The following is an 11893-nucleotide window of genomic DNA, read 5'->3' as shown; positions in this document are numbered from 1 at the left end:
ACAAATATATAAATGAGAAGTTGAAAATTATAATTTTTGTTCCTCCTAATGAAGCCAAGAAAGTTGAAGAAAATTTGAAAGTTTTAATAAATGTAACAACATCAACCCATTGTTTTGTTCACAAGAATTTACCTACCGACACCCTCAATTTAATTATCTTTAATATGAAATATTTTAACAAGTGTTCACTGATGTTTTTATAGCAAGAAAACCCCGTTAAAAATCTATATTGAAGCCACGTTCTCGTCTAACGTGACAAAAAAAACAGCGTAATATTAAATAGGAAGAAAGAATAGGAGAACAGAGGACTCAATGGAAGTCAATAACAAATAGGCGAGATAGGTTGGTAGGACACCTTCTCAGATATGAATGTCTAGTCAGAGACATATCAGAAGCAGAAACAGGAGTTAGGAGGGTTATATGTAGACGTAGATTAGATTACTGTTCGCAAATAGTTAAGGATGTGGGTTGTTCTGGTTTTAGAGAAGTTTGGCTCAGGATAGGAAAGAGTGAAGGTACGTGTCCAACCAGTCTTATGATTAACGACCTTATGATGATGATGATCAAAAACTACATAGGATAGTGGATCGATTATATTGACCGAAACTTGACTTAAAGATGATATTGGAGATTTTGAATTAGGTACCTATGAGTGACTATAATATAAACTGATGTAACCAAAGCATCTTTACTACTCATAAAACTGATGGCGGAGATGTTTTGATTGCCAAAAAGTATGAGTATATGAAGGTCCTTGTACTGAATAATTCTTATGAATTGGTGTTAATAGAAATGTTGTTAGATAATAGTGTACTTATCATCGGTGCTATGTAACACCTGATTATGATTCTCAATGTTATATTGTTTTTGACTTGCGTGATACACTTAATGAAATTAAGCTAACAATATGTGCTGTAAGTTTATATTAATGTACTGGTAGTACAGGAAACGGAGGTTTTCCCCCTTCTGGGGGTGGAATGTTTTAATTATAATTTGACCACAGAAATAGTATTCATTTTGTAAACAAACTGTAGTAAACAAAATTATAGCTTTTAAAAAAACAAAAAAAAATGTTTTTTTAATGATTGCTGTATAACCAACACGAACCGAACTTTGATTTGTTAAAGGTTTGCTCTTGTTCATCGAACGCTGAATTAGAGTTTTAGAGTCAAATAAAGAGGAAAACGGTGTATTTTCCGAAAACAGTATCTTTTTTAAAGTATTAAAAAAACTTTTCTTTTCTTTTTCAAAAAAAAAAGTCTACCATAAAAATTGAGCGGGTTATTAGGTATGAAAATAATATCGATGTCTACTTTTTTTAGCGAAGAAAAACCCTAATTACCACCTTAATTAAAATTAGTCATTACCCTTTTTCAGTTCTCTTTATTTATATATTGTTAATACATTCTAGAAGTTTGACCAGTTCATTTTATAATAATTGGAGCTAAAAGTGAAAAATGAGTTTCTGCAATTTTGTGTAAAATGTCTTTCTGTTCAAAATAACTCCAAAACTAGCGGTGATACGTGAAAAATGCTCCAATATCAAATTGTAGCTTTTTAGTTCCAAATATTTTGCTTACCAGAAATTTTCTGTACGACAAAAGGTAAGTCTGATATAGACGTTTAAAACGTGTATTTATATGCGAGCTTTTTAAGCTTCCTTTTAAAACTAACAATAAGAGTTTTAAGGGGATCTAATGTAAACAGCCTTGTAGCTTTTGTAAAAGCTTACAAATTTTACTTACCTTAAGCTTTAATATATAATTTTGTAGGCTTTGGGAAAAAGGGGTTATTTTCACCCCTACAAAATTAAGAACTCCCATTGGCATAATATAGATTTTGATGTAGAGGGTAAGTTGAGGTTAATCAAAATTTTCATACAAATCGATACATTTTAAAAAAATTGTGAGGTTTTGTCCTATTATAAGCTCCGTTTCCTGAACTATGGGGAATATAAGGTCAAATTAATGATCTAAGAACTTCACAGGCACATGGGTACCGTAATTATGTATTTATACATATTTTATGTTGATAGATTGTTATGAGACGGTTGTAGGGAGTATAACTTGACTTAATTATACATATTATCATGTTAATGCTAGAGGTAACGTTTTAGACGTAGTGTTTACTTATTGCTATGATTTTATTTGTCATGAATATGTTGATAAGTGTAATGAATTTCACCATTCAATGCATATTACATTGACTATATTCCTATACTGAAACCCGTACTAATAATGAAGAAAATTATGTTTTAAAAGAGCAGATTTCGGGATGATTGCACACGCTGGAGTTAACTTTGATGAATAGACATATGCCTTTCATTAAAGCAAGTTCAAGAATATTTCCAATGGCTTATTGTCTCTTCGTACCGTCTCATTTCTTATTTTGTACTGCGTCTCAAATGTATACATGTGACTATTCTAATTTCGCACCGCATTTCTCATATAATCGTACAAGTAAAATTAAAATAAGCAGATGCATCACAAAATTAAATTAAACGTTAGGAAACAACTCCAACCGACGACAGCATTTAGACCCGAATCAGAACAGCATCAGTTCACCTATTGGCCGCGAAAGCCTTTACCACCTTGTCAGAGGCCTCTACGGAAAGGAGACATGTAGGCAGTATCAACGGCTGGGCAAAGTAAGGAAGTAGAATACGCACTTACTCGCCATTCTGGTGTTCTTGTGCCTCTGTCGGGACACCAATATCGTACCAGCAGTTCTTAGGCAGAAACTACTTAACTAATCATCGCAAGCTAACAGAATCTATACCAGGATTACGAAGGCCTTTCTCCGAGAACGAATATACTGCGCACATCGTGGCCGCGCGAAGATGGATGAAAAACTTTTTGACATACACCTGACACTAAGAAACAGGACGCAATATCTTATTCCAATATGAGGAACGAACTGGATCGTACCAGGGAGCAGCAGATCAGGAAATACGAGAAGTTCCAGAGGAGGCAAATTCCGAAGCGGCGAGCCTTGGCCGCACACATCTCGTGGTCAATCTGACTGAGAAGGTGCTCACAGAAAGCAAAGCGACAGTGCTGACCAAAGGAGGCTCCTCGCCACATTCCGTTTGAAGACATCATCTCCAGCACGGAAGCAGCTTTCAAGTATCTACCGAATGAGAACGAAGAAAGAATACGGATCAAGACAGCCAATATCTTCAGGAAGGCAAAGCCAAACATGACAAGGAATGAAGCACTGAAGCACTGCTACTGCAAAGCCTAAACAGGGATGATGATATTATAGCACTCCCAGCTGACAAGTCATCAAGTCATCATCTCTGTCTGCTGACGTCCAAAAACTTATTCTGACAACGGAAGCTATTCCACCGAAGCCATATGGATTACTGAAGATCAACAAAGGTAATGTTCCTCTGCTCCTTAACGAAACACTTGGCATTGCTGCTTCAGTCTCATGTGGGAATGAGTACCAGTTACATCTTCACATCCTTGTAAGCTTCGACCTCGTCTCGTTGTTCACCAAGGTACAGGATGCCTTAACCTGGCGATTAAGATTTTCCCTACCGACATCTGTAAGTATTTGAGGTTTACGTCACTGGAAGTTGTTTCGGAGGGAGGACTTCTACGAGCAAATAGATGGGATAGCAATGGAAAGCTGTAGCGGTCTATCGGGTTTTGGTGTATTAATATTGTGGACTTTAAAGGTAGAGGCAAGTCTGTTCTGACAACTATTATACGATAGCGGTATAAGTGATAATTGGAGGGGGGTTAGTGAACTTAAATGAATGAGCAGGGTGATCTATCGGTAAACAAGACGAAAGATAAAGGAAGGCTGTGATGGAAATTGAAGTAGCCGGTTGGCGCGTTTTTAAGTTAAAATTATAAAACAAGTGGTTATAGGAAAGAGTGAAGGTACGTGTCCAACCAGTCTTATGATTAACGACCTTATGATGATGATGATCAAAAACTACATAGGATAGTGGATCGATTATATTGACCGAAACTTGACTTAAAGATGATATTGGAGATTTTGAATTAGGTACCTATGAGTGACTATAATATANAATTTTTCAACCAAAGACACAGACGATTTCGCTGCAAGGGCCCAACAGGTCAAACCGGTACATTTATCTATTTTATAGTTTTTATTTTTAAAAGGTATATTTTTATTTTTTTATTTTCTTTCTAGTTCGATATTTCTGTATTAAAGTTCTTAAAAATGAAATTATGATTTTTCTTCCGTGCACTATAAATGAACCCAATTGAAATTTACCCTAAATACGTGTATTTGAGCCGTTACAAAGCCGCGTATGTCGGGTTATGGTCAATTTCTTCATGGAACGCTTTGAAAAGAAAGCTATCGAGACCTCGGAGTACAGACCAACTGCTTGATTTCGATACGTGAATGACACCTTCGTAATTTGGAGACACGGAATAAAAAAGCTGAACCACTTCCTGTAACACCTAAAGAGACAACACCCTAGCATCCAGTTCACCATGGAGACTGAGAAGGATTAACAGTTAGCATTCTTGGACGTACTACTGAGGAAACGAGGCAACAAATTGATGCACACATACACACAGACTGGTATTTGCAAGCCATACCCAATAAGCACCCAAGTCTGAAGTATCGCATCATAAGGACCCTCACTGAACAAAACTAGCTAGAAAGATCTGCAAACCGGCAAATCTCCAGAAGGAAGTCGAGCACTTAAAAACCGCCTTCGAGGTGAATGGTTACTAAAAGAGGGAGATCGATAGATCAAGGAACTAGTCAAAGGCACCAGAGATCAACGAATGGCGCACTAGCTCTCTAGCATATCTACCATATGCTCCAAAGAACACAAACCGAATTAGCAGAGTTCTGAAGAGACATTAAAACCATTTTTAAACCTACCAAGAAGATTCAGAAAACCATTAAATCATCTAAGGACAAAAGGGACCCGCATTCAGCCTCAAGAGTCTACCGCATAACCTGTTACTGCGGAAAAGTTTTTACAGGAACCACTAAGAGATCACTGGGAACGAGACCCAAGTAGCACAAAACAAACTGTCGACTAGGACACACTGAAAAATCGGTTGTGGACAAACACGCATGACCGACCACAAAACATTAATTGAAAACTGCAAATTATCAACTTCAGTCACAGCACGATGGTTAGAGATGCAAAAACATCCGCAGAACTTCAACAAGAAGGGGGAGACCCTCAGACTCAACAACCAAATCTAGAACCCAATTATTCTATTCGAATAGTATCGACCTGCATGCCACGATTGACCGATCCGGAATAAACCTCGCCCTCTAGTCACCTGCATAAATACACTTGCATCCAGCATTGGAGATGGAAGGACCTCAGAAGAAGCTCGCAACTCGTGCTAGCTGAACGTTAGGTAGCGCAGCTCTAACACACGACGACCTTTAGACATTGGAAATTGAGCTGTTGTAAATCCGAAACATGGAAATACAAATTATATTTAGTAGGTACTACATAAACGCTTTGACATTTAATAATATACTGCGCACATCGTGGCCGCGCGAAGATGGATGAAAAACTTTTTGACATACACCTGACACTAAGAAACAGGACGCAATATCTTATTCCAATATGAGGAACGAACTGGATCGTACCAGGGAGCAGCAGATCAGGAAATACGAGAAGTTCCAGAGGAGGCAAATTCCGAAGCGGCGAGCCTTGGCCGCACACATCTCGTGGTCAATCTGACTGAGAAGGTGCTCACAGAAAGCAAAGCGACAGTGCTGACCAAAGGAGGCTCCTCGCCACATTCCGTTTGAAGACATCATCTCCAGCACGGAAGCAGCTTTCAAGTATCTACCGANGAATATAAAAAAAATAATAATACTGTTTTTGACAATAATACCTACGGATCAATCACAAGGCCTAATGTTCCTTCAACACCTTGTAATTCATTCGATGTGAAGTTGGCTACTAGCATTTTTTCTCCATCACTTTTTGGTACAATCGATTCTTCAATAGTTATCACTTCTTTGGGTTCAATATCTCTAACGGCAAACGACTTGGGCTTGACACTCGAGCCTTCTATTGTTACAGTACAGTTCGTGAGAGGGACATCCAATGGATTCCTAAAACTAAAACGATACGTGCAGTACATACATATATCCAAATTTCCTTATCAATAAAATCAGTAGGTAAGTGAAACAATTGAGCATAGGTACATAAAAATGTAATGCGTAATGAATGCTAACAGTGTAGATATACTACGACTTATGGAATCGACTTGTTAAGGATATTCGGGAGTAATACTGTTCAACCAATTAGTTTTATTTTACTTATACGCAAAAGTAAAATAAAAACACTAAAGTTTCACACTTTGTATTATTCTTAACAATAGTTTCGCCACCTTATGGTTTCTTCAGAAGATACACTGCATCTTCTAATGAAGTCATAAAATGGGGAAGCAGTAATTTTTGTGAACAATAAAAAGCGTGGAAATTATCAATAGTGTTTGTTTTTTATTTTCGAACAAGTATATGATCTACATTACACACGTTTTACCATAACATAATTTTAAATTGCTACCCCATTTAAAAATAACTAATTATACGGAACCCACTACAACATTTAATTTGACGAAGCAATAAAACAAAATAAACGCTAAATAATAAGAATCAGAGTAAATGCTTTATTGAATTAGTTTTTTGAACTAACTTTACCTACCATAGATAACCTCAAATTAATAAAGAAAAATTGTTGCTACTGTCACTCCCTCGCCGGGAAACGAACCCGGGCCACTGGTTTTCGCACACGCACCAGTAATCCTAATTCACTAATACACTGAATTTAGCCCCACAAAAAAAATCCAAAAAGTGTACATAATCTTCGACAGTTTTGAAAATGGTTCAACTTTGCCGTTTTCGATTGAATTTTTTGAAGTTTTATTAGCTCCATCAAATCAAATGTTGCAAATGTGTTTAGTGCAGTTAGTTATTTGCTATTTTATCGTTCAAAACTTTTACATTATAACTCCCAAAGTAACTTATTGTACAAGACACCTGCAAAATTTTATTTAGCTGTTAAAAATTAGCAATAAAACAAAATAAATCCTAAATTTCAAGAATCAGATGAAAAGAATGAAGTCCACCATTGTAAACAGAATATAATCGAACCTTGATTGTTTTAAAAATGGTGAAACTCTTATTTTTCTAATCTGATTTTTAATATGTAGGACCTATTTTGTTTCAGTAACATCAACAGCTTCACCAAATCACATTTTTCAGCTATGTTTCTTACAATTAATTTCATTTATTTAACAGTGCAACTCCGTAACCTTCTTAAAATAAGTCCACGACATAGCTACGTATCTGCGCCATAAGCTGACGTGCTGAGGAGAACTATGAAGCTCGAATTTGCAATGATAGTTTTAACCTGCCCATAAACCTACTCAAATTTCGTTAAAATTGAAGCCAGAAAATTTAAGATTTATAATTAAATGGTAAATACCTACCTTAATACGACAGTGCAACTATCACCAACCCTAGGACCACAATCCTTCAATACAATACTGAGTGCAGGTTTTGCGACCATAAAATCATCTTCTTCACTCCATGTTTGCTTAGTTTCTTGCACATTTGCTATTGCGAATATCTTCACCAAGTGATGATCAACTAACTTACTAAGATATTCTCCTGGTGATATATGTATTTTCATTGTCTCTTTTTCCTCGGGACCTACTATAAATGTACCTTGAGCTTTCTTAATATTGTGTGCAGTTGCTCCATTATAATACACTGAAGAAGCCGATATCATTGCACTGATATTTCTTTCTTCACTTGATCTGTTATGGATATCGACCACAACATCAAAATTTTGACCCAGTGGGATCACCTCGATATCGACTAAATCGAAAAATACATCATCTGTTATTTCGCTGGGGATATCATAGAATTGCTGGGCCAAAGGAACTCCCCTTATAGCATTGAATACTGCCAAACGTTCTGCTTCAGAACCTTCTGGATTTTTATAAAAATTTGTTACTTCCCAGATGTCAGAATCGCCTTCTTGATCGGTTTTACCGGGACTTTTAGTTAATATCTTTCTACCAACACTAAAATATAATTTATTTTACAATCAATATAAATAATATCACTGAAATAATGTTTATGTTGGACAGACACAAAGTTCCATTAACGACAGGGTAAAAGAACAGTATAACTCATAGAAATAAGAAATTCAAACTCTATCAATTCAGAGCATCCTAATAACGAAATAAAATTTGATAATAATTTTCGAATTTGTTAATATTTTAGAAATTAATAAGTGCAATGAACAAAATACAACTTTTAAATTTAACATGTTATTATTTTCCCTTCCTTCCTTTCAAAACTATAAAACAAGTAAGCAGTCACAGGTGTTGTATTTTACCACTCGCTGGAACTCTATATAGCGAAACAACTGTGGTGTAATTAAATTTGCTTAAAACTTAACATTTTTATCCGTTTTAAAATATACATGAAAACTGAAAAATTAACCTCCTTATCAATATTAACGATACTACAAAATAAAAAAACGAAATGTGTGCTGGGACACATAATAGAAGTGGAACTTCAACGGACAAGTAAAAAATTGAATGGCAACGGACAAGTGGAAAAACGAATCGCAACACAACAATACTTCAAGTTTTACGGGCATATTATTAATGTACTTGTCCAACTTGAAAACCGGAAAAAATGTTTACTTGAAATTTTACGGGCAGGTTTTCAAATTGGACAAGTACATTAACAATCTCCCCGTAAAAAAAATTTTGTTGCGATTCGTTTTTCCACTTGTCCGTTGCCATTCGTTTTTCCAATTGTCCGTTGAAATTTCACTTCTACCATGTGTTCAAGCGCACATTTCGTTTTCACTGGTTTACTGCAAATTATGATTTGGTTTTTACACAGACAGCAAATAGAGGTAATGATGCCCAGCCACTTAGAGAGCAGAGGTAAGAAACCAACAGCTGAGCACAGCACACGCCGCCGGGACTCTAGCGGACTCCCCGCTCTCCGCGCGGCTGCGCATTATATTCAACTAATACAGCCGTTACCCTCTCTCCGCTGCCGCCAGCCTTTCTCTCCCTCCGCTACTGCCGCCTCTCACCACACAATATACCGTCTACCCTCTCCACGCTACCGTAACGCGTTTTCGTGACAGAAAAAATTGTAATATCTTCCGTCTATATAGAAGTTTCACTTCAAAAATACAATTTATTTTTATAAATGAAGAATATATAATACAATAGGACACACACTCCCCGCGAAATAAAATTTCCAAATTAACGATACATCGTATTTCAATTAATTTATCATCAAATGTATTTTTTTTTAAGGAAACGACAACTAGATAATTAGACTTCAATATCTTGTATTTTGGTTTAGAATTATGTTAGAACTGTATTTTCTATCATTAGAACGGCAAATCTTCTCCCTCCTCTAAATTTTAAAATGGTAGCTTATATAAAACTCGAGTACGAGCTATTTCTATAAATATTAAAAATACTTACTGATACTTATTAACAGATAACTTCGAAAACCCCCAGTCAGAACTTTCGTCCTCTTGGAAATGACAGATGTCGGCGTTAACCTCTGCAAAAACAAAAGGAGTATCGTAGGAGTATCCTACTTCTCCCTTTCTGACAGCTTCAACAGAAGCTGGACCACAACGAAATTTATTATCACTAATTTCTTGAGGTGTTGAATCAATTATTTGCCAGCCTCCATATCCTATTGGAAGATCTGGTCGGGCCATCCACACGTCATTCCACACGTGAAAATTCCAGCACATGTCATTACAAAGACCGTCAGGGCCATTTTCTATTCTATTTCCATAAAGGTCGAAAAATCTGTCCACAAGTATTTTAACTGCTTTAAAACTTTTTCAAATACATAAATTCATTTAATATAATACTGAAAATTTACGTAAGTAGGTGAGCCGAAAAAAGAAAAATTAGAATTAAGATGAATAAAAAATAAGAAAATGAGGTATTAAAACGAATAGAAGAAAAAAGCTCAATGGAAGACCATAGGAAAAATGAATGAAATTAAAAACATATCAACAGCAGAAACAGGAGTTAAGAGGGGTAGAATAAGTCCTATAAGTGGGATTTTCTAGCGAAGTTTGATTGAGAATACGCAAAACCACTACAGTAGGGGCACAGTAGGGGCACTACTCAATAGATTCATAAAAAAATCGCATTCGTCTAAGATGAAATTGTATGGATTATTAAGATATTTTTATGAGTTTTAATTAACATCTCCATTGTGAGAGTGAAAAATTCTGCGCTAAATCTGATGTGGACATTGAGGAATTAATATAATTCAAACTTAAAAAAAATAGGATGGCGGAAAATATTCTTCATGGCTAATCAATGTATTGTAGCAAGAACGAGTGTGTTTGTGTGCGATCGGGCACACGTGTGCGTAAACGGCTTATCGATTCGCCGACCAGCCGCGGGCTCCTTTCTTCATTGCGCCGTATTTGTAAATGTGTATGTCGTACCTGCGTTCTGGGAGAGCAGTTAAACAGTTCAAAGAAAAAATAAACTGTCCGGGCGTTTCGAGAAGGTTCCCGAAAGTAAACAAAAGAGTATTTAAGGGAATAGACGATCGCCGAAAAGGAGAAGAAATAAATTGACCGTTGCAGACGCGATTCGAGAAATAAATTGACAGTGATAGCAGTGAAATAAATAGCGCAGTGAATAGTGATATATCAACAGTAGTCTAAATAAATAGAATAATTCATCCCCTAAGTTAGTAATAATTTAATAGTGTTTTCACGTTCTTTAATAATTAGTGTAAATAAATAGTTTTTGTCGTTATCAGTCTTAGAAGGTAATTTTGTTAAACCCACAAACATTACAGTATGATGTAAATGTAATAGTAACGAGAATTACATTATAAATGTATGTTAGTTAGTTTTATATAGTGCATTATGTTTCTAAAAAATATTAAATTGTATTAAGTACCTATCAACAGTAAGTGACCTGTTGGTGTCGTGAGCTGAAACATAGTTCGTCACACATCTGCAAGGGATCCCTAACGCTCTGCATATTGTGACTGTTGCAGCTGCAAAAACCCAACATTGCCCGTAACGAACAGGACGGCCGTTATTATTAAAGAATTCTTCCATTATGGAAACGGAACCGGTCCAAGCGAATGGAGATGTACCATCCTGGTACTGTCCAGTCCAACTTCCCACAATTAAGCCATCTTCGTCATTGGCATTTATCTGTCATTTTAAAAAATATGTTTTACATTTTATGAATATTTTAATTTTATAGAAGAGTAGTACCGCTGCTGAAATTGCTCTCGTTACTAACACTGGAGAACCTCGGTCCATATGTGGTAAACCAGACTTTTCCAGAAGAAAGATTGCAGCAGGTAGAACAACTTCGTCAAATTGACCGAATACCCAAGGTTTTCCTTTTGGATTTCTATATGTACCCATCCAAATTTTACCAGTGTCATTTTTTATATACTCCTCTAGGTCACTTTCATTTTCCATGTGTACAGGATCATCCTTACACCATGGATTAAATAGAATATAAATGTTTTCTTTACACTAAAATATTAATAAATTTATAGAAATTAATATATATGATCAACCAATACTCCAATAGGATTGTTAAATTGATAATAATTTAATTGAAATGTAAAGTGGAAATATACATAAGATTTTTATATTTAGTGAGCTTTATTGTTTGTTTTCTTTTCTCAGTTTTTCGTAGAGAATTGGATCTACAGGGTCTAGATTTACAACTCTATAAGAAACTCCATGTTTAGGTTGGTTGGTAGTTAACAATTGTTTAAAATTAAGCATGATTGTTTATGGTGAATGATACAAATATAATAAATTATAAAATTATATTTGTATCATTCACCATAAATATATATATAA

General features: G+C 35.6%; 1 protein-coding gene across 2 annotated transcripts in view; it reads right to left on the bottom strand.

Annotated features, from left to right (window-relative positions):
* Positions 1-5823: 5823 nt before the first annotated feature.
* Positions 5824-11893, bottom strand: part of LOC108735097 (hemocyte protein-glutamine gamma-glutamyltransferase-like) — a 35281-nt gene continuing 29211 nt past the window's right edge. For both annotated transcript variants that reach the window (XM_025976132.1, XM_025976131.1), the window contains exons 4-8: positions 11288-11557; positions 10962-11224; positions 9501-9839; positions 7464-8063; positions 5824-6087 (exon numbers count right to left, since the gene is read on the bottom strand). In XM_025976132.1, coding sequence (XP_025831917.1) covers positions 5859-6087; positions 7464-8063; positions 9501-9839; positions 10962-11224; positions 11288-11557 — 1701 coding nt within the window. In that variant the 3' untranslated portion in view covers positions 5824-5858. The remainder of the gene's footprint in view (positions 6088-7463; positions 8064-9500; positions 9840-10961; positions 11225-11287; positions 11558-11893) is intronic.

Source organism: Agrilus planipennis, unplaced genomic scaffold, assembly GCF_000699045.2.
Source record: "Agrilus planipennis isolate EAB-ADULT unplaced genomic scaffold, Apla_2.0 scaffold137, whole genome shotgun sequence".
In the NCBI taxonomy this organism is placed as follows: Eukaryota; Metazoa; Arthropoda; class Insecta; order Coleoptera; family Buprestidae; genus Agrilus; species Agrilus planipennis.
The sequence above is the reverse complement of the archived record's forward strand: the minus strand, read 5'-3'. Positions and strand labels throughout refer to the sequence as shown.